Source organism: Sparassis crispa, assembly GCF_003851025.1.
Source record: "Sparassis crispa DNA, contig_000007F, whole genome shotgun sequence".
Classification (NCBI taxonomy): Eukaryota; Fungi; Basidiomycota; class Agaricomycetes; order Polyporales; family Sparassidaceae; genus Sparassis; species Sparassis crispa.
This window is the reverse complement of record NW_020939754.1, coordinates 1-24329: the sequence shown is the minus strand read 5'-3', so window position 1 is coordinate 24329 and position 24329 is coordinate 1. Positions and strand designations below refer to the sequence as shown.

General features: G+C 54.1%; 8 protein-coding genes across 8 annotated transcripts; 3 read left to right on the top strand and 5 right to left on the bottom strand.

Moving 5' to 3' along the window:
• Positions 1–249: 249 nt before the first annotated feature.
• SCP_0800080 (predicted protein) lies at positions 250–4239 on the bottom strand (the record flags this gene model as incomplete). The annotated part of the gene is made up of 3 exons (XM_027760603.1): positions 250–1946; positions 2006–4165; positions 4212–4239. 3 exons carry the CDS (start codon positions 4237–4239, stop codon positions 250–252), a joined length of 3885 nt encoding a protein of 1294 aa, XP_027616404.1.
• A 1201-nt stretch (positions 4240–5440) lies between these two features.
• SCP_0800070 (hypothetical protein) lies at positions 5441–5814 on the top strand (the record flags this gene model as incomplete). The annotated part of the gene is made up of 2 exons (XM_027760602.1): positions 5441–5542; positions 5590–5814. 2 exons carry the CDS (start codon positions 5441–5443, stop codon positions 5812–5814), a joined length of 327 nt encoding a protein of 108 aa, XP_027616403.1.
• Positions 5815–6501: 687 nt separating this feature from the next.
• On the bottom strand, positions 6502–6902 carry SCP_0800060 (hypothetical protein; the record flags this gene model as incomplete). Its single annotated transcript, XM_027760601.1, has 3 exons — positions 6502–6606; positions 6659–6772; positions 6837–6902. The coding sequence occupies 3 exons, from the start codon at positions 6900–6902 to the stop codon at positions 6502–6504; spliced, it is 285 nt and encodes a 94-aa protein (XP_027616402.1).
• A 4446-nt stretch (positions 6903–11348) lies between these two features.
• SCP_0800050 (hypothetical protein) lies at positions 11349–13235 on the top strand (the record flags this gene model as incomplete). The annotated part of the gene is made up of 9 exons (XM_027760600.1): positions 11349–11493; positions 11552–11637; positions 11691–11807; positions 11862–12101; positions 12169–12197; positions 12254–12500; positions 12560–12598; positions 12652–12939; positions 13008–13235. The coding sequence occupies 9 exons, from the start codon at positions 11349–11351 to the stop codon at positions 13233–13235; spliced, it is 1419 nt and encodes a 472-aa protein (XP_027616401.1).
• Positions 13236–13336: 101 nt separating this feature from the next.
• SCP_0800040 (hypothetical protein) lies at positions 13337–13747 on the bottom strand (the record flags this gene model as incomplete). Its single annotated transcript, XM_027760599.1, has 3 exons — positions 13337–13471; positions 13523–13597; positions 13646–13747. 3 exons carry the CDS (start codon positions 13745–13747, stop codon positions 13337–13339), a joined length of 312 nt encoding a protein of 103 aa, XP_027616400.1.
• A 3463-nt stretch (positions 13748–17210) lies between these two features.
• On the bottom strand, positions 17211–19619 carry SCP_0800030 (MAD-domain-containing protein; the record flags this gene model as incomplete). The annotated part of the gene is made up of 6 exons (XM_027760598.1): positions 17211–17528; positions 17591–17964; positions 18016–18539; positions 18595–19133; positions 19195–19439; positions 19508–19619. The coding sequence occupies 6 exons, from the start codon at positions 19617–19619 to the stop codon at positions 17211–17213; spliced, it is 2112 nt and encodes a 703-aa protein (XP_027616399.1).
• Positions 19620–20435: 816 nt separating this feature from the next.
• On the top strand, positions 20436–23157 carry SCP_0800020 (hypothetical protein; the record flags this gene model as incomplete). The annotated part of the gene is made up of 12 exons (XM_027760597.1): positions 20436–20604; positions 20654–20701; positions 21054–21083; positions 21146–21196; positions 21246–21321; positions 21383–21398; positions 21449–21455; positions 21513–21522; positions 21573–21669; positions 21724–21777; positions 21833–21866; positions 21920–23157. 12 exons carry the CDS (start codon positions 20436–20438, stop codon positions 23155–23157), a joined length of 1830 nt encoding a protein of 609 aa, XP_027616398.1.
• A 354-nt stretch (positions 23158–23511) lies between these two features.
• On the bottom strand, positions 23512–24181 carry SCP_0800010 (hypothetical protein; the record flags this gene model as incomplete). The annotated part of the gene is made up of 5 exons (XM_027760596.1): positions 23512–23540; positions 23603–23732; positions 23821–24039; positions 24097–24104; positions 24160–24181. The coding sequence occupies 5 exons, from the start codon at positions 24179–24181 to the stop codon at positions 23512–23514; spliced, it is 408 nt and encodes a 135-aa protein (XP_027616397.1).
• Positions 24182–24329: the final 148 nt, after the last annotated feature.

Genomic DNA, 24329 nt, shown 5'->3' with positions numbered 1-24329 from the left:
TCTAGAGTATCGCGTAGGTACAGGAGACTGTTAAATAACAGTGTCTGCAAGGTATCGTATAGCCTGACGTGGGGATAATTATATGACATATAAATGCGTGATGTACATCATTGCAATGGCGGACCGGCAAAACGTATGCGAAAGCAGAGCAGAAAGTGGATTGACAACCAATTGACAACAGCAAAATGCAACAAAAAAAAACACATTGAGTGTCTGGGTAACGAACGGACGGACATGCAGTCCATGATATCAACGCATCTGCGACTGAGCCGGCCCACCATTCACAGTCAGCAGAGCCTGAAGCTCGATGATGCACTCGCTGCACCGTGCATGCACCTCCCGCGCATTCTCCAACAACGGTTGGATGTTCTCCGGGGTCATAGACAGCCTCGACTCGGGTAGCGTACCAAGTATAATACCTGGACCGTGGTGCGCCAACACCTGAGGGGGCGCCGAACGCACAGACCCCGACGGGCCACTCATGCGGCTGCGAAACGGCCTATATCTCGCACTGGGACTGGGTGTGGGCGCGTGGTTTGTGCTCCTTGACGATGGCCGTGGCTCTGGAGGCGTACCGTGCTCAGCGAGTTCCCGGACATTCGATAACTTAGGCGACCGCGTAGGCAGCAAATGGAAATGGCCTGCGGGGGCACTTCTGTGCGGGGACGGCTGCACGTTCAGCGATGTCTGCGACACAGACGGAGAGCCCCCCGGAAACGGCTCTTGGTGATGCTGCGAATAAGGCGACCGGTGCGTCTTTCCCCTCACCGTCGCCGCACCGTCTGAAGGCGCTCGTCCTGCGTGATTCATCTCTGAGATCGCCTCGACGCGATCCCAGTCCTCCTCTTCATCCGCAACCCGTAAACTACTTGCATGCTCCGAGCCGCTGCTCGGGTGCTTGAGATCGTCAGAGGATTGTCCCGTACTTTGAGAGGACTTGCTTTTCTGGCCGAGACGGAAGATGGAAGCTAGGGACGGGCGGCGAGGCGATGACCGATGCTTGAGCGAGACAGACGTGGCATACGGCGAATTAGGGTGCTGTTCTCGAGAGGACTTCATAGACTCTGGTCCGGTACTGGTCCTCGCGCGGCGTCGCTGAACGGAGTCAGATTGATGCTCTCGGGGTAGGTCGAGAGAGGACTCGGTGCTTGCCAGAATTGACGTCGACGACACAGGAACAGGCGGGAGTGGGGACGGCCGCTCGGAGTAGCTTCTCTTCAAGGACTTGAGAATATCCCTAAGTTTCCGCATACCGAGGCGTCGTTTCTTGCCGTTCAATGCGCCAGACCCGGACTGCACTGACTCCTCGCTCGGTAGGGTGATGGTACTGTTCATGGCATCCCCCCATCGCCAATTGCGGTCGATCTCCTCTTCCGATATGTGCGGCTCCGCGCTCAGGTACGTCGATGAATCTGGGTTATTGAGCAACTCACGGAGCAGGAGTAACTGGCGCTGAGTCAGGTCGTGCCGACCAGTCGATGCGCGCCACTGTGCAGGGCTAGGCGGGTTCGCGATAGGCGACGTCAAGGTGTCGGCAGGTAATGGAACGGCAGGCTTAGACTCGTCTCCGGCCAGCGTGATTGCGCGCTCACGACTCTTCTTAGGATCAGTGGCGGCGGGAGATGTCATGGGCGGAACCGACTGCGAGGACGGGGTAGGAGATATGGTAGCAACGGGGGCGCCACTGCCGAGGTCGATGAGCAATTCCACACACTCCCAAGGAATCTGGTATTTCGTCTCGATGAGCTGGAAAGCGACACTAAGTTCGCGACGGTTGTATTGCGGAATGGGCGTTGGATTTGTGCTGGAACGCATGCGAGAGATGGGTTGCGGGAGATTGAAGAACGTGGGGGAGATGGCGCGAGATGGTGCGGGCTGAGAACTTTCGATGAGCTCATGAACTTCGCCAACGAGGGTGTTGTACGCGTCTTGAAGCTGCTTGAGCTCTGAAACAAAAGATTAACAAGATTAGATGATACATAGTAATAATATATCAAAGGCTTACGTTCAATGCTGGCCGCAAATTCCCTCACCATTCCCAAGTCACGACGCAGACTGACCTGCGCCTGACTGATCCTCGCCGGTATCTTGAGATCGCCCAGGGAATTGCGCCGGGGAGGCATCGAATTGTTATTCGCCTGCTCCTTCGGCGGTTGCGCGGCACGACCGAGTGAAGCGGATTGCGGTGGCGAGGATGGGACCTTCGGTCTAGGTGGCGATGCCAAAGGTGATGGTGGAGGACTAGACAGTGGGGGTTCTGCGGTAAATTTGGCCGACAACGCTGGATGGGAACGAGAGGCTTCGAGGAAGGGATGCGGGTGGAAGAGGGACTCAATGGTCGAACTCGCAGGCGCCGACACGCTCGGTGGAAGGCGTAAGGGTGCTGCGGGCTGGAGCTCTAGCGGTGGGAGCAGCGCGTCCTGCGAGCGGCGCACTACCCGCGACGGTGGGCGCGGAGTAGTCTGATCCTCGTCGGGAAACGCCCGAACTTTCGGGCTTGAAGGTGTGTGTGGTTCCTTGCGGTCGGGGGTCTGCATCAAGGTCTTGCTCCGCCAGTGCTTGTTGCTGCCTACCAGGCTGAGTCGCCGCATTCCACCCATAAAACTACGGCTCCCCTGGTGCTTCTCCGTTTCCTTTTCTTTCCCCTTACCCTTTGCCTGAATGCCATCCTTCTTCCCTTCACTAATCCTTGCTGGCATCTCGTTGACGTCCAGGTCTTCCACGCTGGCTGAGGCGGATGCCGAGACAGAGCGCGCCTTCGAGCTTGACCTGCTATCAGCCGTTGCGGGACGCTTGACCATGCTGCGTCCATACGACGCATGGCGCGGGACAGGCGGTCTTGAGCCCCTCGAACCCCAGCTCGAGCTAGAGCTCGCAGAGTTTGTCACCTGCATAGATACCGGCCGGCGCGCTCCACCGAAGAGCATCGCCGACCGGACCTCGTTCCCGTTCGCGGCGCTGCGCAACTCGCGGGGGAGACTTCCTGCAGCGCGCTCGTCCCGCTTGCGCGAGGGCGTTTGAGGAACGCGGTCGAGGCCTGCTAGGGAGAGGAGCCTGTCCATGCTGGATTCATGCTTCAGAGCCGACGTGTGGGCGGGTGGCGAGCCTGGCCCGGGGCCTGCGCCACCACTTCGAAAAAACCAGCTGCTCTTGGCGGACGGTGGGGACGACGAGAGCTGAGAAGGTGGCCGAGGCGGAGCATCGTGCTCGTGCGCGCGCTGCTCACTGAGCGTAACCTCGGACGGGCCGGTACTCGCTCGCTTCTTGCGCGCTGTGCTCCACTTCTTGCCTACCGAACCGATGCGTGAGAGCAGCGGTGTCTTCAGTAATGTGGACGTGGATGGGTGGTGATCAGCGGAAGAATCGTCAGGAGACGGAAGCCCTGGGCTGGGCTTCTTCTCTGGCGTAGACGGCTGAGATGGCGGCAATGGACGCGGAACAGAATTCTCCGCGCGATCATCAAGCTCAAATATATCGTTAGTATGTGGAGTCGGACGGGATTTCTTGCGCAGCCTCCGCCGTTCGCGGTGAATAGGCGGACTTGGGGGCAAGAGGGCGAACGCAGAGCTACCACCGGAGATGGTCGGTCGAAGGGCAAGAGGAGCAGTCGAGGAGTATGAGTACGCATCATGACCATGGGACGATGGGGGCACAGAAAAAACAGAGACGGTGGGAGAGCGAGGAAATGGGGATGGGAGTGGTGGAACTGGAGGAATGTCAGGGATGGTGAGGGGAGCACCGCGCGTACGAGAGGTGACTGTGCGATCCTCCTCTCTATCCGCAAACCTGTAATCATCCTCCTCGTCAGACGAGGCCCACGTATCCTGTCGGCTCCCTTTCCGTGGAGGGGACTGCCCGTGTCTATCCTCTTCGAAGTCAGCATCCCAGTTCTCGGCCTCCTGTGCGTCCTGCCGCTGGTGCGACAAGCGGCGGACCGGCGAATCTGTATTATCTCTAAAATCGTCGTCCCAGTTCTCTACCTGCTCGCTGAAACGTCTGATGGGCATAGACGGTCCCGCGTCTGCACAGTGCTGGACGGTATTCTTCCTGTCTTTCAGTGGCGATTTAGTGACGTCCATGAGACGCATTTCCGGGTGTGCGTCGGCACGAGATTGACCACTCTGCTGGAGCTCAAAGTCCTCGTCCCAATTCTCCGCGCGATCCACTGACAATAAGTGGAAGAATTGCAGAAAGAGAGAATGACAACTTACCTGCAGAGGAAAGAGGAAGAACTGCCATTCATACGGAGAGTCTCTGGAGGATTTGGTCGTTGTTTCGTCGTCGTTGACCTAGCGATGGTTGCAACAGAAAGTCCCAAGCTCGGGTAAAGAGAGACAGTCTGGCTGTGTTGTGTCGAATTGGGCGCCCGTCGACGTGCAGCCAGCGCCGCGTCACCGACCATGCCTAATCAGGCAACTCTGGTATTCCGCCGACACAGCTGGTAATCGACACTCGCTACATTCAAACTACTAACTCCTACTTCTGGGTGGAGCGTGCCGTAACTACCTGCAGTAATCCTGCGCCGTTGTCAGATAATTTCTGTCTTCGCTGTTCACAATCCATAAAGCATACACGCTTGTAATGTGACATACAGATGGGACCGCGGCTCGACCTAAGGATATCATTTTCTGTCGAAGTAATTACACCACTAGGCCCTGTTTTCTTGTCCATAAAAGCTGACGATTCCCTATTAAAGTTACAAATGACGACACCACAAAGTGCGATTTGGATAGCGATGCGACAGTGGTTGTGGAGGCCGCAGCACATACACTGTTCCCAGTTCAGGATACGCTCGAGAACACACCCACGGAGCTAATAGAAATGAACGCGCAGAAAAACACAGAATTGTTGATCTACCAGTCAAGCTCTAGAAAGGAGGAACGAGAACGAAGTACCCCGCCCAGTGCGTTCTCCATAGAGTTGTTTTCTTAAGGCCGCATTGCTCACAGCATCAACTCCATATTGGCTAACAGGACACAGTTGTGATCAACAAGATTTCACGCCGAGTATTACGGGCAGAAAAAATTTGGCTGTTATTTGTGGACATACAGCTTGGATGAATTGGAGGTCCAACTCTGCGCAGAGAAGCCATGTTGGAGTTTGCAGCGAGCAGACTGGAAGCTTCCAAGGATTCAGAGGTATCCGATGATTGGAAGGCCGTTGCGAGCTGTGGGGCTCTCAAAATTCTGATACCCCCCAACTGCATCTAATCCCGTGCTTTCGCTCCAACCCTCGTCATCGGAAACACTCATCGCAGAGAGTATGCAAGTCTGGGCGTTGACCGCTGATCGGGACTGGAGCGGTATGATTGCGCTCTTCGCACGATTCTGGTAGAGATCCCATCCAATGATAGCAACCCAAATTTCTGTGCGTTTTTCATTTACCATCGGTGCATTGCATCCATATAGCGCGTGAAACAAAACACAGGCGGAGCACAACCATGAGTAAATTCACACTAGGCACAGGTAGGGTTGCTGTTCGACCGCATCTGCAACGATGCGCTAGGCCAAAGGTTCAGGAGAAAGCACGGTGGACGTTAACGGTGAACTCGACCGTGTATTAGCGTCATTGCATACTGATGTCTCGTAGCACGCACAACACCCAACACAACGACACAATATACTGCCAGTTAATGGATACGCTACCACAGGAGAGACAGGCACCGCTTGCTCGCTCGAAGTTCCCGCGACCCCTCAATGCACTGGGCCCATCGTCGCGCGCGGCTCCTCGAACCTGTACACACCCTCTTCATCTTCCGCTGCGCCACGCAGAGACTTCATCCCCATGGAACGCGCTAACTACCATGACGCTTGAGGGGCCACTCGCAGGGACGGTGCTCTCGAACGGTTGCGGACGGAGCCCAGGAGCTTCTCCGTCATCGAGGAAGAACCTGTCGGCGGTGAATGCGGTAGAACGCTAGGGCGCCGGTGTTGTCCTAGCGGGGTGCTGGTGTTGTCCTAGCGGGGTGCTGGTACAAAGAGAGCGAGAGAGGCCTAGGTACACACACCGGACGCTCAGCGACAAGACGCGTAAGCCATACCACTCACCCGAGGTGCGCGCATTCCACGGTCGGGGATCTGGATCCTCATTTTTTGTCGTCACCGCCGCCCACAGACGCCGTACGCCCGTCTCCCGTCTCGTCCTTCCGCCAAAACCCCAGGGCAGGACTTGCAACCCCCAAAACGGCTCACGACAGCACCACCCGAGAACGCTGACCATCCACCCACTCCCTTCCCATCTCACGAGGCCCTCATGTAGTGCGCCCTCTTCTCACCATGACCGCCACCGATGTGGGGGAAAGGGTGAGAAGGGGGCGCACTACAAGTACACCGGTGGGTTGTGCAAATGGGAAAGTGGGGTATGTGATACAACCGAAGGGAGTGTCGAGGGACCAGCTAGGAAGGTTCAGCCTTGCAATGAAGCTCGATTTGATACATGGTAGAAGGGCGAAATGAAGGTGGGATATATGCTATGACCGAAGGGATTGCCAAGAGACCAGCTCTAGGAAGGTTCGGCCATGCAATGAAGCTCGAGCTCAAATATATCTGCCTGCATGTAATGCAGGGCAATGAGCTGAAGGCCATCAGGGGGTCCGACCTGTTTCACCTTTGGCTACAAAGTAAATAACAGAGACAGCACAGGACGACAGAGAACGTACCGCAAAGAAATCCCCAAGCAGCTTCGACACTTTGCGAGCCAACTGCTCGCGAGTGACGTGGGAATCTCCTTGCATCACGGCCACGTCTTTTTCTACCTGTTCGCAACCAAACCACTTCAAACGTCATTGTTTCCTGTCAGGATGCATTTGAGATGGGAGATCGAAAGAGCAAACGTACTGTCCAGGCTACACGAACTGTTAACAGTCCCGTCTCTTCCATGACGTGCTCGTGAGCCCCCTCCATACGAGAGTAAGAGGTTTGGTTGTTTAGTGGAACGTCCGAACCACTCTCGAACCCAAAGTACACTGTCTGGACGACTTGCTGGGGCGTATTTCTTCTCTCCCAGCTTGCCTTTGGCCTCGGACTGGGTAGATTGAGATGGATGAAGAATGGCGAGGGCTGGAACAGGCAAGGGGTAATGTGCGCCCCTTACGAAGACGCGGCGTGACGTGAAAGACATTGTCAGTCCCACGGCCAATGGACGTGTACTGTTCTGTGACTCGTGGGGCGTGCAGGAGATGGCTGATCGCGGTAGTCCAGCCTCGCTCCATTTCGCCATCTGTTGGTCAGTCAGAAGTATCGTCAGTGGCTATAACAACTCTGTAAGGGGACTTGAAACTTTCCTGCGGCACGGCAATGGACTCCAGGGGCAACCGGCGAACTGCGTCCAAGTGCAGTTGGCAAAGTTCACTCGGGCCACGAGCGAACGGCGGGCACGATCCTGGCGCAGGACGCGGCCGCCAAGTGGTCGGAAGGTGCAGTGGGGATATGTCGACGAGCATTGGGGTAGATTTGGTGGTTGTGGTTGTGGTGGTGGTGGTGGGTGTAGTGGAAGGAACTGGGGGAATGCCTTGGTAAGTCGCTCTCTTATATGCTGGGCCGGCTGCGGGCGCTTGCAAGATGCCGTGGCCAGTGGAGCGCGACGCGTTTGTCACGTGATCTGTGCTTGGAGGCATCGGCTTCGCAACCTGTGCATTGTTCTACGCGTATTCCACGCCACGCAGTGTTCCTCGCAAACCCATTATCCAAGGTTGCTGTGCTGCGCCGTCGATGACGTACTTCGGTGCGTTTTATCGATTTTTCTATTGTTATTCCATTTTTCAGCGTTTCTGCGTCATCGTTTGTCTAATGTCACGCTCGAAGTTTTTCTCTCAGGTTCAAGCCATTGCAGCGATTAGCTCCAAGTTTGTCCCTTTAGACTATAATAGCCCGACACGAGGGCTACCGGGTCTGTTCCGGTGCTGGCATATTCGTCGTCGTTCACAGCCTGTCTCTACTGGGGCCCCTCTACACCAGCTGCTGCAAAATGCAGTCCAACAGCTACACTTTTTGCAGTGGCTAGCCAAGCCGCTCGCACGAACTATGCCGGAGAAAAACATTTATGCTGGCGAACGAGAGGAGCCCGGCTTTCCACTTTGCAGAGCCTCAGTGGCCGCCAGAGTGAACTGCGTCTCTACGTGGTTGGGCTCGTCCTCGAAATCAGATCCACGCCCGCCTCGCCAGAACCATACCGCATTCTAATAGTTGAAGATACCCTTCACCTCATATAATACCGGTGCCACATATGTGTGCGTACTTTGCCGCAAAGCCCAACCGTGACTTCACAGTGGCCGCGAAGCCATTCAACGACTTGCTGATGTAATTTTATCCTTGCACTCTAACCAATCTTACATCGTATAAACGTCCGAATCGTTCAGATGCTAATCCGCATTTATAATCCCGAGCTGGGATGTTCGTTGAGGTCAGAACAACATTTTGTTGGTGCTCCGAGATTGCCAGTCCAAGTGCTTCTGGCGTCAACGCCGTTCTACAGGATGCTCATTGGTCAGATGTGCGTGATGTTATGTTGAAGCTCCGGGTTAGCTCCATCGACGAGACATGGACGTAGGAAAACTTTCGTGTCATCTGACGACGATGCAATTACGCACACAGCTAGCGTCAGGAAAGCAAAATGCTCACTCATGCGCCTCGGAACACGAGTGATCATTGTGCTTTCCTGAACTTAACGCTCACCGGCATCCCACCATGATAGCAACCCACCAAGGTGCAAAACACCGGCGGGAGAATCTCCCCCCCAACGTGCCGATGAAGATTATTCTAGATGTAGAACAGCAGATTGCCCGAGTCTTTCATTATATGTCACATTTCTGAAACTTCTTACACCGTGCACTGATGCTTGTGTACAGATTAAATCCGACATCGCTACATTCGAGATAAATACAATCGGTTATGTTTTCGCCACACGTCGGTGAAGTCGATAGCTCCAGCGTCAATAATCGTGCTGTAACGTCTCACCATACACCACGCACCGCATACCGCCACTCAGGGGACGTGCCACTAGGAGGAGCCCCTCGCGAGCACGGAGGCCCGCGTGCGCACAGGACCTCAATGTTGACGATGCTCCTCGCGTGTAGAATGAGAATGAGAACGAGAGAGAGAAGAATCTCCAATTCCCAACAACAAAGTGCACCTCCTCGAACATGTCCGTACACGAGTCTTGCCCATCGTCGCCACTGAATACGCCAAATACGTACCTTAACGCAGGGACGGCGCGAAGGCACTCGCCCTGCACTGCAGTGACATGGGGCGTTGGGGCCTAAAGAAGATCGTACCGGGCATCCGCAAACCGCAGAGCCCAAACTCGAAAATGGACTAATAGAAGGCAAGAATCAAGGACAGAAGGCAGGGGAAGCTGAGAAAGCCGAAGGGAAAAGACGCACGCCTACCGCGCGTCCCCCATCCCTAGCGCGCATCTTCGCAAGCCGCCTCCCCTCTGCCTCACAACTCCGCCCGAGTCACCGGGCGCGCTGCGGGGCGTACTGTCGAGGGCCTGAACGCCAAGCGAGACGGTCTGACCTGCGGCTCATTGTGACTGGCGAGCGAACTTGGACTGGATGTGGATAGTTGTGCAGCGCGCTGTGCTAGATGGGGAACGACTAATAATAGTAGACTCTTGGTCTACGACATCGACATCAAAGCCGCCGGTTCAACGGCGGCGCTGCAGTGCAATCTAATCGGCGTGTCGTTGAAGGTATATCGCGGATTGCAATATCCTCGATGATGAGCTTTGTCGACCTCACTGCTTGGACGTTCTTGATGCCATCGTCTCCCCTGCCCACGACTGATGCAATCAGCCTTACAGCGCGCGCCCGCAGTCTGTACTCCATCGCTATACGCCAACCCACCCCGGAAGTATAGCTGGACGATTCAAACAGATGCCTCAAGTTCTACTTCTTTGTTGAGAAGGCACCTGCGCGCGTGTCCTCCACGCGCTCCCTGGAGGTCACTAGTCCGGCATACGTGTTCCTCCCCGACCTTCGGCAGATCGCCCAAAGCGACGTGATTTGCTCTGCTTTTGCACGTACATATTCTCGAGCACGCTACCCAATCGCGCCGCATCGTTCTGTCTTACGCCGACCTCATCCTCGTGAACAGTCGCCTTGCGAACGCACTCACAAACTCTGTCATCTTGACGACATAACACTGAATGAAGATATCGCGCTGTCCCAGCTACAGTGCAAGCCTCTTAGACTTAAATTTTCCATGCAATGCCGAAACACCAGCGTTGCGATGAGCTTCATCCCTTTCCAGAATCTCCAGGGGTTCTCTTTCAACGGGAATAGTACTGGCGATCCCGCGGATGTCAGTGGCAGGTTGACTCAGAAACGGCCTACCGTACGCGTTCTCTCAATCAAATGTGTTCGCGGGGATGTACAATCGCTCTTTGTGCATGCCTTTTCGAATGTACGGCTCGTGTGCCTGAGCTTTATCGTCGATCGGCTTATCGAGCGCGTGTATTAGCTCGAGCATGACTCACTAAACCTCAGTCTCCCTGGTCCAACCGTCTTGTCCTTGTGCGGCCGAGGTATCTTTTCAATAAGTTACGTTTATGTCGTGGGCTGTCAAGTGCTTGGAACTCTTGTGGGCTTACCGATTCTATTCAAGGTGATTCCTGGAGACTTGGTTCATGAGCGAGTCATACGGTAGAGGAAGAGGCCAAGCTCGTGATATTGGCCTACCGTACGTGCATGTTTCATTGCCTTCGGGGCAGCGCGTAGATCACTGGTACTTACCGAGCACTTCTTCGTCTGTGTTGGTTGACTCCCGGTAGGTAGAAATAAGACACTTAATCGTCATGTGGCTGCGGAGCAGCTGCAGAAGAGATTTGCGAAGCTTCCTCACAGTACTGGGCTGTCCATGGGAACTGGTATTGCGTAGAGCATGCAAAGACTTGCAGAAGTCATCTAAGCTCATAACGTCAGGAAAGTGCAGAACATGCTCACATTGAACGCGTGGACGTTGTACAACAGATTATCGATGATAGGTAGTTATAGGTCAAGCCTTGTATGTGATGAGGAGAGCTAGAGTAGTCGGCCTGTTCGGCACAGAACTCCACCGAATAAAACACTGGGTCGGACATATGGCCAGTCGTGTGAGCGCCTCGTCAACCTGTTCCAGCTGAGACATTCTCAATGGATGAAGTACTGTATACGTATACCTCTGTGTCCTCTGTATATTCGAATACTTTACCCTCGCCATCCGATATCCTGTACATTGGAATTTGTGCGCCGTCCTCGGCCACACTATTGGTAGCTTAGAAACGAATGCCGACTGTGAGCCTGACGACCTACAGCATCTTCACGAGAGATGGAAATGGGTGAGAAGAAGAGCTGCGAGAGGCTTTGAAAAATGTCGGGCAAGGTGGGGATTGAAGAGCAACTGTGGGGAATTCACAAGGAGGCACGCGCGTCTGTTTCCATATTTACCGTGACCGAATCATTCACGTCTTTCGTCTTCCCAACTCCCTCCATAGGGTGGTCTCAACTTGATTTGAGTAAGCCTATGTTGAACTTCATCATATAGCTCAGAAATACTTACATCATGTTGCTCAGTGGGCCTCATCCAGTCTGCACAAAGTCATGACAATGCTCAGAAGTGTATTCCCACCACCGATGCAACTACGCCGTTGCCGCAACGAGTGCACAACCTCCGACTGCGTGATTATAATTGTATGCTCACTGTGCCTTATAGGTGGGACAATATTGTACTTCAGCGTGGGGTTTTGCCGGCATTCTGTCTTTCCTCATTCGATGGACACCACTTCGCACTCTATTAGACAAACCTGAGAATGTGACTGATGTCTCGGAGGTAGGAGGAACTGCTTGGCGTATTATTTTTACTAATGTTGTAAAATTGCCGCAGGAATATGCTGCGTTGCCGACCTCCATCGAGTTATGGAAGAGTAAAGCACTCGATGAGGATGGATTCGGGTGGCAGTGGGAAATATTGCGCCCTTTCTTTCTTAGGAAGGGTTATGATTTGTATGTCAGTCGAGGCTGCCATGGGCTCAAGGCTCGCGAAGATACGGATCCCGCAGCGAACAGTTTTGATTTATATGGAGTTCGAGAGAATTTCAGTAAGAAACCACTGTTCGCAAGCTTTGTATGAGGTGGTACTCTTCTGGATTGCTTGAGATGGGCTAATGTATTCTCTTCTTCCGTTCTTGCAGCACGCGGAGATTTGGGGCGCTCGCGACCGGTAAGTCTTATACTCTTTGAACTGAAGAAATTTCAGTTACACGCATTTCAACACAGAGAAAACCGAGATGTAGTTATCAAACCTGTCAGCTACGGTGATAACCCGAGTAACGAGCTTCAAATACTGAAGTATCTGAACTCGGACGCCACATGCGCCGAACAGATGACCGCTACAGTGCCTATTATTGAGTTTATTGAACATTCCGGCTGGACTTTCGCTGTTATGCCGCGATGGAGTGATTCCACGTACCCGGAGTTTGTCAACATCGGTGAAGTTTTGGATTGGGCAGTGCAATTGATTGACGTTAGTGAATACCGTTGTCCTTTCTCACCGGTGCCTTGTTGAATGTTCTTCCAATTCAGGCTGTCGCCTTCCTGCATCGCCATAATATTGCACACCTTGTAAGTTACTCCTTTTCGGATACTCGCTACGTCCATATAAAAACATATTATAGGACATTTCTCACGAGAACGTGCTGATGAACTTCTGGGGCGTTGTTCCGCCGTCAAGAAATTATGGCACTCTGGCCCCTGAATTGCGCAATGGCTTCCCTGTAAAATATGCAGTGATCGATTTTGGGCACTCTGTCAACTTTTCTGCAGACTCAGACCCACAGAGTCGCAGAGGAACTTGGCCAGTTCCGAGAGAGCAGAGTGCACCGGAGACGAAACGCAGGACCCCATTTGATCCTTTTGCGGCGGATGTTTATCAGACCGGACGCACGATATATGGATGGTGTCAAGTAAGACAGACTTACTTCCACTGTTCCGAAGTTCTTCCCACTGAACCGGCATTATTCACTCATTGCAGAAATTCGAAGAAGATGTTCCGGAAGTTCTAGCTGTTCTGCAGGACATGACACGGCGCCGGCCTGAATACCGACCTACTGCGGCTGAATCACTTGCGCAGATGCGGGCGGCTGAGAAGACGGTTCTTCCAGCCACAAAAGTGCGGGAGGTGCCAATATCACTGTTGGGTGAATTTTCTCCTGTACCTTCTCGAAGAAGGATGTACATATATGGGCATTCACCGTACTAGCGAGTGTAGTATTTCCTAGGCATCCTGCCAGCTGTCATGTCATGCTAGTGGCACTAACTCAGCAACCAGCTCCATGATCATTCATTACCAGCTGTTTCAAGCTAAGCTCGCGAACGAGGCTTGAGATAGACATGCAAAAACACCACCTGATCCTCCTCTTGAACAACAACGACGCCATGTTCATCATATGTGGCATTCAATTTGACCATGTAGCGCCACGATGATATGTGATTTCCCTAAGTGCATAGCTCTGAACAAGGTTGACTCTGGAAGCAAGAGTAACGCACGGCAAGAGTTGATTTCCGTCTTATAACGACACCCTTCCGCCCTTTATACGGACCACGAACTACCTCAACTTGACCCTACAGCAAAATTTACTGGGTTGTATAATACATTGTAGCAAAACTTACATCGTGCGGCCTTTGGCTCCAATTCGCCTGAATTTCCCCCTCTGAAACATCGCTGGGGGCATCAGAAGATGTTGTCGAGATCTTCGATTCTCGATCGCTCATGATGTCGCAGTGTACAATAACGGTACAAGAGGAGTAAGACGATCACTTCGAGGACTCAGATGGAACAATATTATTGAGGCCACAGACGAGGGATCGATGCAAGCCCATCTCGCGCGTGACTGACTGGCTGGGCTAAATTGCGATGCGTCGTCGCCGCCAACCAATGCAGCAGTATAGTAATTATGAGGACCAAGCAGGCACGCAGATCAAGAAGAGGTGGGAACACAAGGCAGAAACTCAAGCGATAGTGAATGTCGAATCCGTGAATGAAGATGGAAGCCGCAGAGAGCAGCGAATCCGCTGTATCTAAAGTGTCACCTCGTCGTGCTCGAAGGATGCAGATGTGCAGTTATAGAAACAATGCAACGTACTTCATGAAGTGCGGGATCGTGCAGATCGTCACGGAAGCATATCGAGATCGAGCCACCGCCACCGCCGACGTCACATTAAGTACTTCCACGCAGACACGATGTGGGGTAGTAAGAATATCTGCTACCATCCTAAAGATATGATAGCAGGCGGATGACGCAACCAGCCTACACACAAAAAGAAAACATGCGCAGAGGATGACAGCTCCACAAGTGCCATTGGCCTGCGTTGACCACAAGCCAAGCTTCCGGTAGCATGTATAAGATCACAGTTGAAGACTCACAAATCCTCCTCGTGATAACAATCAATTATTCGAAACGGACTCGAGTGTTGATCATACCTGAGATAACGCTGTACCGCCAGTTTCCCGACAGTCGTGCTCCAGGTGCTGTCCATGGGTCCGCGCGCCCATTTCAGCCTGCTACTATAGACAAACTCATGCCAGACGAGTGTCCATCTTCACTGGTGCAAAAGGGTACTGCCACCGTCAGATGGCGCATATATCCTATTGTGAGTCCACAGATATCGAGCTGGCCATGCGCACCGGTGGCACCGATAAACTCTGAATGCACAGAGCGCTAGCCTCGAGCTAGAGATAGAGGAAAAGATATCCTGCACAGTCGGATTTAGGACGAAAGGACGGAGTGCGAATGACACGTTCAATATATCGATATATCGATACCGCTCTGCACATCGTAAGCAGCGGGACTGGTGATTGAGAGATGCGGCCGTCGCACCTGTGCGTGCTCTGCTTCATCATTTCTATCGATCTTCGTCACTTCGAAACCAGCGCGCAAATTGTTTGGGTCTGTCTAGAATGATTCCGCAAGCTTAGAACGTCAATTCCGCAGAACAGCAAAAATATCGCAGAGCGTAATTAGAGTGGGCGGACAACCCGAGTTCAGCCCAGAGCGGCAATGACCAAAAGCTGCGTAGACGAAAGGGGAAGGCCGCCTTCCGCATGTGGGAACCGTGGTGGGCATCCTTTGGACGAGAAGCGCGAGGAAGGAAAGTCGTATTCCTCGTTGCAAGAAGCACAGGCCTACACCATGGTTGATATGCGGAATTGGAGTACAATAAGTACTGTTGAGTAGTCGGGGAGATGTCAGACAACGAGACCTATATGGGCCAGCATGGGCATGACTTACCATGATCACTGAGCGCTCCACATCGATATCCAATGACAACAATATTAATGTTCGTCAATTCACTTCCCGCTTCAAGCATCACGCTCATATGCGTCTCCTGTAGCTAGCTGCGGTAGGCTTCCACAATGATGGCGGTGAGACGATGCGCAACAAGGGCAAGTCACCATCAAGAACGATAACTTCGCAAATACCCAACTGACACCCCAGATTGAGAAGCTTGGCCACTAGATGGCCATGGTGGAACACAGTACCGGTGACAAGCGCTGGACTCCGACGCATCTTCCTCCCAGCGTCGCTCTCAGGCTCTCAGCAATCGTCACCCTTGGACGCCCAGAGACGGCAGGCTATAATTCTGTAGGTGAATCCTTGAGTACTGGATATGAAAGCACTGTGCTTTGTTGCCGACGTACAGTCTCCGGTTTATGCGGGTGAAAAGGAATGCGATGCTGTCCATGCGAAGGTCTCGTACATCTGCATCCAACTTTGGGCTCCAGAATGAGCAACAAACATTCCAGTGCTAGAGGAGGTCCGGGATTTCCGTTCTCTCCGCATCGGCCGTTCAGCTGAATGAAAACCGAATACCCCGCATCCCTTGACGGAGGAGGGTATGTTCATTATCCCGGACTCCCCGTTGATATTGGGGTTTAACAGAAATCAAGGAATACGTTTTGTTGTATGTGATTGCTGCTCTAATGCGGTCCATAATGCAAGGTTCGACGGTGTTGAAGTGCACGGCGCGAATGGGTGTCTGTCCGATCGGTTCTGTGTCAAACAAGCCGCCGCACGAGTTCCAAGCTAGTATGGTACAACCGTCAGTGTGCGCGTCAACATCACGCTGACGATGCGAATTCAGGACCTCGCACCGAGATTCAAGTATGCCTTGTCCTAGACTCGGATGGCTGAGGTGTTTCCAGACTTTGCGTATATCCACTTTACCAAGCCCAGGGTTTCGGCTCTCTCTGCGCGATGACGTTAAGGCAATAACACGACTGTGAACAGCTGGCGCTTCCGTATCACTGACTCACCTTTCGCAGTGTCGGGCACCTCTCGAATGAGTTGTTTGCGTACCCAGCGACACGAAGTTGAGTGCAAGGGGTTGGACGATTCTATCTCGCGCTTTCGACTGTCTTCAAGGCGCACGATTGGTGGAACGCGCGGACAAGGAGAAGGTACTTCTGCCGCGTTTCAAGGATGAAGTGCTAAGGCAATTCCGCCACGCGGAGGTGGATGCGAAGCCGCAGCTGCAGACGATGTTTTCGGAGGTATATGGCGGTATAAGGCTCTTGCGGCCTGTTGGTCTTAGTGTCGCCAGAAGTGCACTGAACCGAGTGTACTCGAAGGCAAGCTTCATTATATAGCCACAATGACCTCGGCTAACTCCGGCGCCCGACTCCTCTATTTCTGTATTTCTCCTTAAAAGCGGCGAGGATCCGTGGACGATGATCTTGCCCTTGACCGTCGTACTAGAACACTTACAGCTGATGGGCTTTCATAGACGGAGACTCGGAAAGAGTTCAACCAACTATTACAGAAGTACAGCAAGGTGTGATAAGCCTGTTCTGCTGGACCTGAAAGACTTGAAGGGTGCAGCGAAGGCTTTGCTGGAGGAAGGGGGCACGGCAGAGTACATAATCCGACGTGGTTGCCTTGTAATACCATGCCGACATTTGATCAGTGTGATGTTCAGTATGTGCTTAGCCATACATACCTCTTCTGCACTCGACCTAAGTACAGCAAGACGAGTTCCCCGGTAAGAGGTTAAAGTAAATGTACATGGCACCGGGTCAGATCTTCGTGAGTGACCCGGGCTATTAGTACATGAGTGTTTCTCTGTGAAGCGAACAGAGAATATCTCAGTAATGAACACGTAACAAAAATCAGTACCAATCAATTTGTGTATGCAGCTAACATCCTCTATGAGACATCAAGCCCTGCGAAGATAGCCATTACTGTCCTCTCTCCCTTTCCATCTTATTCTTCTCGTAGCATTCCAGTGTTATGCTCGACAAGAAACCCGGGATGCACTGCTCTTTCTCGACCCAATAGTGCATCAGCTGCGGGAGATCTTCGGGACCGCCATCGCCCTGTGCGATGAGCTGCATCTTCATGCCATCGCCTGCTGCACCCGTAGGCTGAAATACGAACGCGGCGTTGAGATCGAACTGTGAGGTGACGCGTACCTGGCCGTTCGGGTAGAACGCCAGCTTCACACCCAGGATCGAAGCGATGGCCTCGCGGAATTCAGTGCTCTTTGCTGAAAAGACCTGTGACACGTCGACTAGAGTAAGATCACCACGTTGGAGACGACGAGATGGGGAAACTGTACCTGCTGCAGCCGCATAAGCCGCTTGTCCTTTGCCCTGAGCTCGTCCTCGAGTCGCGTCTTCTCCTTGTTCGCTACCTCCAAGCTCTCGCGTGGCACGAGTTCCTCTCCCCCGGATTGACCACTGCGGGCTCCGCTAGCCTCGAGCTCTTTGAGTCGCTTTAGCAACGCCTCGTTCTCTCCTTTCAGTCGGTCCATCGCAGCCTGACTGAGGTCTTGCCATTGTTGTGCGGGATTATCACGCAGAGAGAGTACGCGTACGCCGGGCGGAAGGTGTCTGCCTGCGCCTATCTCGCCCCCTAGGTCGAATAGCTTCTGTTCCAGCTCCTCGATCTGCTCGAGATGCTTCTCGCTTGCCACCTCGGCGTCTCGTTGAGCTAGTTTTGTATATCAGTGTCATACTTAAATGGCGCGCTGTGTAGCCGTACCTTTCTCGGCCTCAGCACGGGCAGCCTTCTCGTGCTCAACTTCGTCCTGTAGCTCATGTCGAGCGTGCGCGCCGCCGGGCTCGTCACCGAGCTCCCGAAGTTCCTTCGTCAACGACTGTATGGTTTTCTTGTAGTCTGCCACGAGCGTCTCGAGGTGCTGTACACGATTCGGTAACGCTTCTTCGACGTGAACGCCACCCTGCGTAGCCTCTTCAGCAGTGAAGCTCGTGACCATTGCCCGCAGGAACGCCGCTTCACGATCTGTCAGCTCGGCATTGTGCTCTGCACGCTGCAGCTCCGTCTGCAGCGTGCGCACCTCTGCCTCCGCGTTTTCCAATGCAGAGTTTGTCTCTTCGGCGATCCGTTCGGCGTCGGAGAGTTCGAGCTCGCGCCGCCGCAACTGCGCGAGATTCGAGCCGTGCTCTTCAAGCAAACGTGCGTAGGTCAAACGAAGGTTAGTAAGACTTTGTGTGACAGATACGGGCGTCTTCGACGGCGTCGAAGGCTGTGCGTTCTCCTGTGCCCTATACGAAACACAAGAATAAGTACGGAGCAACACAGATACAAAAACATTCATACCATTCTTCTCTTTCCCGTCTAGCAGCCTCAAGTTCGGCCTCGAGCCGCGCAACCTTCTCACGCACGTTCTCCGCATCCTTGACTTTCCGCTCGAGCTCGCGCTTCTGTTCCTTCAGCACTTCGACACTGGCTTGACGCTCTCGCAGGGCGGCGAGCTCCGTGCTCATGCGCGAGTTCGCGCCCTCGAGCGTACGCATGTACTCCGCCTGATGGTGCAGCTCTGCGCGGACGACTGTCCAATCCTCGTCGTCCGACGTGTGCTGCATCGAGGTGTCCTGTGCGTCTGCAAGATCGTCCAGCTGCGCTTGCAGTCCAGCCAGCGTCTGCGCACGCTCCTCGGCGACGCGATGCGCCTCCACGAGCTCGGTTTCAAGCAATGCACTACGCCTGGCACGCGCTGCAAGCTCGGCCTTCTGTGACTCGATCGTGTGGTCAGTGTTCCTCTCGAGGGCATCGTGCGCAGACTTGAGGTCCTCGTGCTGCTCCTGCAACACCCTCAACTGGCTGCGGAGCGTGCGCAGGTCGTTTTCGTACTTGGTCTGTAGACATACGACGTAATTTATTAAGTGATATTCGGGTGTAGGACAAACGGTGGCGTACCCTCTCCTCTGTGCGCTCAGCGCGTTCCTTTTCCTTCTCCTCTTTCTCGGCCGCTTCGCGTTCAGAGAGCCAGCGCAAATCGCTCTGGAGGCGTGTGACAACCGCATCGCGTTCGCGCAGCTTCGTGTCGAGCTCGGTCTTGGCGGTCTGCGCGGCGAGGAGCTGACGCTCTAGCGATGCGTGCACCATGGTTGACGTGAACGCCTGCGAGCGCTGCTGGCGCTTTGAGGACGAAAGCTGGGGGTCTGAGGGCACGGACGGGTCTTGGCTTGAGCGATGAGCGTGCTGGGACTAACGCGGGGAGAGGGCTCACCGCGTTCGAGCTCTGCGGCGAGGGAATCACGCTTGCCAGCATGTGTGCGTAGCACGGAAGGGGTGAACCGTTGCCGGCTGTTGACCGGCGTCGTGAAATCGTCGTCGTTCATGATGTGGAAAAAGTACGAGGGCTGATATCAATCTGAAAATCGGCGGAAGTGCGCCAGTCATTCGTGAGTTACAGATATAGTTTTAGAGTAGAACTGGTCCTGTGTATTATCCGAATGCACAAAGTCATACTCAGGCGTCCAACTCTCGAGAACGCGTTGTTTCGTACACCGCATCGTAAGCCGGAAGAACATGGTAACTCGCAACACTTTTACCTTCTTGGACGCGTGTCTGAGAGCTTGCTGCCTTGTGTGCGCGGGCGGATATTGCTCACTGACGATGGACGCCACCCAAGCGGCGAGACAGCTTCTCGGCGAAATGCATCGCACACATGCAAGCATTCGGACAGTTCGCATGGGATAATATACAAGAGTCCAGAAAGATTAAGAAATACTCACCCAAACAGGTTCGTGCAGCAGACACTCCGGCTGAGTGTCTGCGGCGCAGATAATGAAGTAGTTTGAGAATCTTTGAATTACAGTGTAACGTTGGCAGGAATGGCCTGAATACGAGTGGAATTAACTGCGTTATGTTGGGATGCTGCGTTAGGCCAGGCATAGAGATGGCAGAGGCATTCTTGACAGAGCGTACCCTGTAACTGCGGGTACTCGCAAAGGACTTGAAGCAGTCGGAGCAGACACCCCCACCAATCTAATCTTACAGTAGACGTTCCGAATATACGCAAGTCCAGAAGGTATTGCGCCGAGAACACCAGAGACAGAGGAGGTGTCGAAGTCAAGACCCAAGCCGTTGTGGAGTGTTGACGCCCATTACGCCTTCCTCCTACCACCACAATCTCTTGAAGCCCCTCATTCACCATGTCTTCCGACTCGGACTTCACGGACATCGACGAGGAGGAGATCCCACTCTCTTCCTTAATCTCCTCAAGGAAGAAGGGCAAAACCGCTGACGGCAAGGATATGTACAAGATCAAAGGTGCTCTGAAGGTACCCCGCACGACCACATACACGACACAGGCCCTATACGGTCCGTCATCGTATCTGCCGTCTTATCTAGATACTCATCTCTTGTACAGACCAGCTGCATCTCAGTGACATCGACTTGAACGCAGACTACCAGCGAGGCAAGTGTTGAACCACTTCTCGAATCATCTAAGGTCTTCCGGATCCCTCGACACGTCCTATGCGATCTCACGTAGAGGCCGACTTCGTTAAAGCGTCCATGCAGAGCATGCAAAATCCAGGTGGCTTGGGTATTGACAACGCGTGCGGATAGGGTTCGCTGGATCATGGAAGGTGTTCCTGCGTCACGATGTGTGATGTAGGGCACCTCAAGAGGCGACATTGCAGCATGGTTGAGGAGGCTTGGTGTAGTCTTAAGATGTTGTCCTTAACCAACTTGGCTGTTTCGTCGTCGGATGCATGGGGGATATATGCACGATTAGTCTTCCACTCTACTGACTGCCATCATCTTAGGCGTCGTCTGGAACGACACTAAACAAACAGGTGCGTGTTCTCCTCTGTTGACTTTCGAACGGCAAAGATTGATAGTTGGGCCTGCTGGAAAGGCCTGATCGACTCAATATTTCGCAACTTCTACATCCCTCCTCTCATTTTCGGTGCGTTATATGCCCCTGAAACTCTGTGGCGTGCCTTACATCCATTCAGTGGTCAAATACGGCGATGATGGGTCGGAACGCCGAATATGCGTTGACGGTAAACAGCGTTTGACATCAATATACAGGTGCGCTGTTGTCTGGGTTTTCATGCTAGGGGCAGGAATTGACGTGTCAAATGGTATCAAGATTCATGGATGGCCTGGTGAGTGCTGCTGTACAAGTTGACGGTTGGAAGCTCACTCTAATTACTAGATACCGTGTGAGTATTCTCCTCCTGGTGTCGGATGTGTTGCTTATCGTCTTGTCGTCACCATAGATAAAGACGCGTACGTACTATCTTAACATTGCTGGCAATTTGATGACGTACCACCTCCAGATTTACGAGCGAACGCTTCGTATTCAAGGAGACCGGCAAAACGAAGGGAAAACTACTTCCTGAACGATACAGGAAGATATTCTCTAACAAGCAAATTGTGTGGTGCTTGCTGAGCAAATTCATGTGCAGAGCTGAGTGTACGATTTGTTAGGTCTGCGTGGAATATCAAGACCTCACGGAAGACGACGAGCGCGAGATCTTCCAGGTAACATATTTGATGCCGACGGTATTCGCGGATCGCTGACCGGAAATTTTCACAGCGAGTGCAAATGGGAATGGCGCTAACGCCGGCAGGTCATTATACTAGTCGTCATCCTAATTGCTTCGTCTCACCGCGCTACGAGCAGAGAAACTGCAGGCAATTAGCAGCCCGACGGCGTCGTTCATCCGCGAGCTGCAGGACCAGTACGTGGTAGATGAACTTGCTCAAACGCTCGACTGGGATACTGCGCGTGCGGGAGATTTCCGGGGCCTTGCATCTGCGGTGTACAATATGAACAAGTGGCCTGCGCTCGCAACCATGGCCTCGCTGTCGCAGGTCGAGAAATGGCTGCGGCAACCGGCGGAGCTTGAAGAACGCTTTTGCGACCAGGCGCACGCGACGTTCCATATCTTCGTGCTCCTCGCGCGAGACTCCCAGTACAACAAAGCGTTCCGGCTGACGGGCGTGAAGAAGGTGTCCCCCGTCGAATTCATGGCCGTCACCCTACTCATCTTCGTGTACAAGAACAAGCTCACGCTCGCGCAGCTCTCGGAGGCGATCGCGACCATGCGCCGCGAGATTCGCGCGAACGAGGTGGACATACGCATGAATGCCCGTGTCCTGAAGCAACTGCTCGCGTTCATCAAGGAGCTCAACCCTGCCAAGCTCGCGCCCGACCGCGGCCAGCCGCCCGCTGGGAAGCTGAGCAACCTTAAACGCAAGCGGACCGCGAGGGCACAAGGCCATGACGATGCGGATTATGTCCCGCCCCGCCGCCCGGCCCCACAACAGCTCACCGCCTCACAGGCGCACTCGCCGTGGCTACCGCCTAAGCCCGAGCCTTCTACGTCACGACCACCCTCCGGCCCAAGACGCCCCTCGTCCGCGAACTACCAGTCCGCAACACCCTCTGGCCCAAGACGCACACCCTCTCAGGCTACTGCTCCTCCGTCCACCCGCCCATCGTCCGACCGCCTTTCAGCGATCAAAGACGCCAAAGACAATTCCCCACCCGCGCCTTCCCCGCGTCCACCACCCACAGGCCCAGCCCTGCGGATCCCATCGACGAATTTTGTCGGGCCGAGTCGACCTATGCACTCACCGTCGCTCCCGTTCTCTTCCCACTCGCCGACGCTACCCTACCCGACGCCGCCGTCGACGCTCCCGCCTCCTCCGCCATCTATCCCGCCGCCGCCGCCTCCTCCAGCCCGCTATGACGGGCTTGGGGACTCGCTCATGGCGCGCATGATGTCGCGACCTATGGCGCCGCCGCAGAATGGCCGGGACATACACCAGCAGCAGGGACGCCCGGCTTCAGCACCTGGCCCTTTGCCCCAGGATCGGTATGGAACGGGGAGAGGAGATTGGCGGGGGTATAAGTGATGGAATTGCCAGCGAGGTGATTCGGTCGCCGGCGCGCGAGCGGTCGGTCTATCTTGGCGATTGGCAGGTCGGGGTTCGTATATTCTGCGTAATCCCGAATGCAGTTACGTTCGTCGGCCTTGGACGTGTAGAGTTCTCAGTTGGAGTCTCTGCCTCGTTGAAACCGGGGTTCAGAGACCCACATATATTGTAGAATCAGTCCTCGGCAGGCAACAAAGGTAGATTACGAAGAAATAATATTCAGATATGGCGTCGCTAGATCGTATGCACTGGAAACCAGAAAGAAATACACAAAGAACGAAAACTAGATGGTCAGCGAGACAGCCGGCTCTCTAAGTTGGCTAGCGAGGCTCGCTAGCCAACCTTCCAAGCCCAAAATGGCCCTGCGGACAATCAAATATCTATCAGCGCGCCGTAACTATCACACGAAATACCGAACATGTACCTAGCGGGTCCATGCGCTCGTGCTGCGCGCCCGTCCACATACCCAGGACGCCCATGGCTGAGTTGAGTCCGCCTACCTGGAGACCCTCGGTCACCCACTCGTCCGCGTCGCCGCCGTCCACCGTGGAGTACTGCGTACGAATATTAGCTCGCTCAACAGTGCGAAGGGGAAAACTGGGGAATCGACGAAGACGTCCGTGCTTCGATCCAACTACTCACTAGGCACCACCGCACGCTCCCATCCGCGACGACGCCGACCGTGCCGTGCAAGCGGCGCACATGCCCGCTCGGCGAGGACCCGGAGGTCTCGCCCTCGACGTGCAGCGTCGGGCGGTCTGCGTACCCGGGCACCAAGCACGGCGAGCGCGACGCTACACGCAGCCGCATCGGCACGATGCGCACCGCCTCCGAGATGTTGTCGCTGAATTCGGTGGAGAGCTGCGAGGGCGTGGGCGTCAGCGGACCCGAGTTAAAATGACGGTGTGGGGGACTCACGTTGTGCACTGCGATCGGTGAGAAAGTCAGCTGCGTTCGTATACAATATGGGGCCCTGCTCACTGATAAGGTCACGATAGTCCATCCAGCACACGCAGCGCCTGCGGGGGGAGAGATCAGTCAGCTCACCGCACGCAACGGCTTACTCACTTCCACTCACCTCCATACGCCAGTGACGCCGGCCCAGTCCCAATCGTCCACTCGTCGCTCCTCTTCCTCCTTGTCTTCATTTC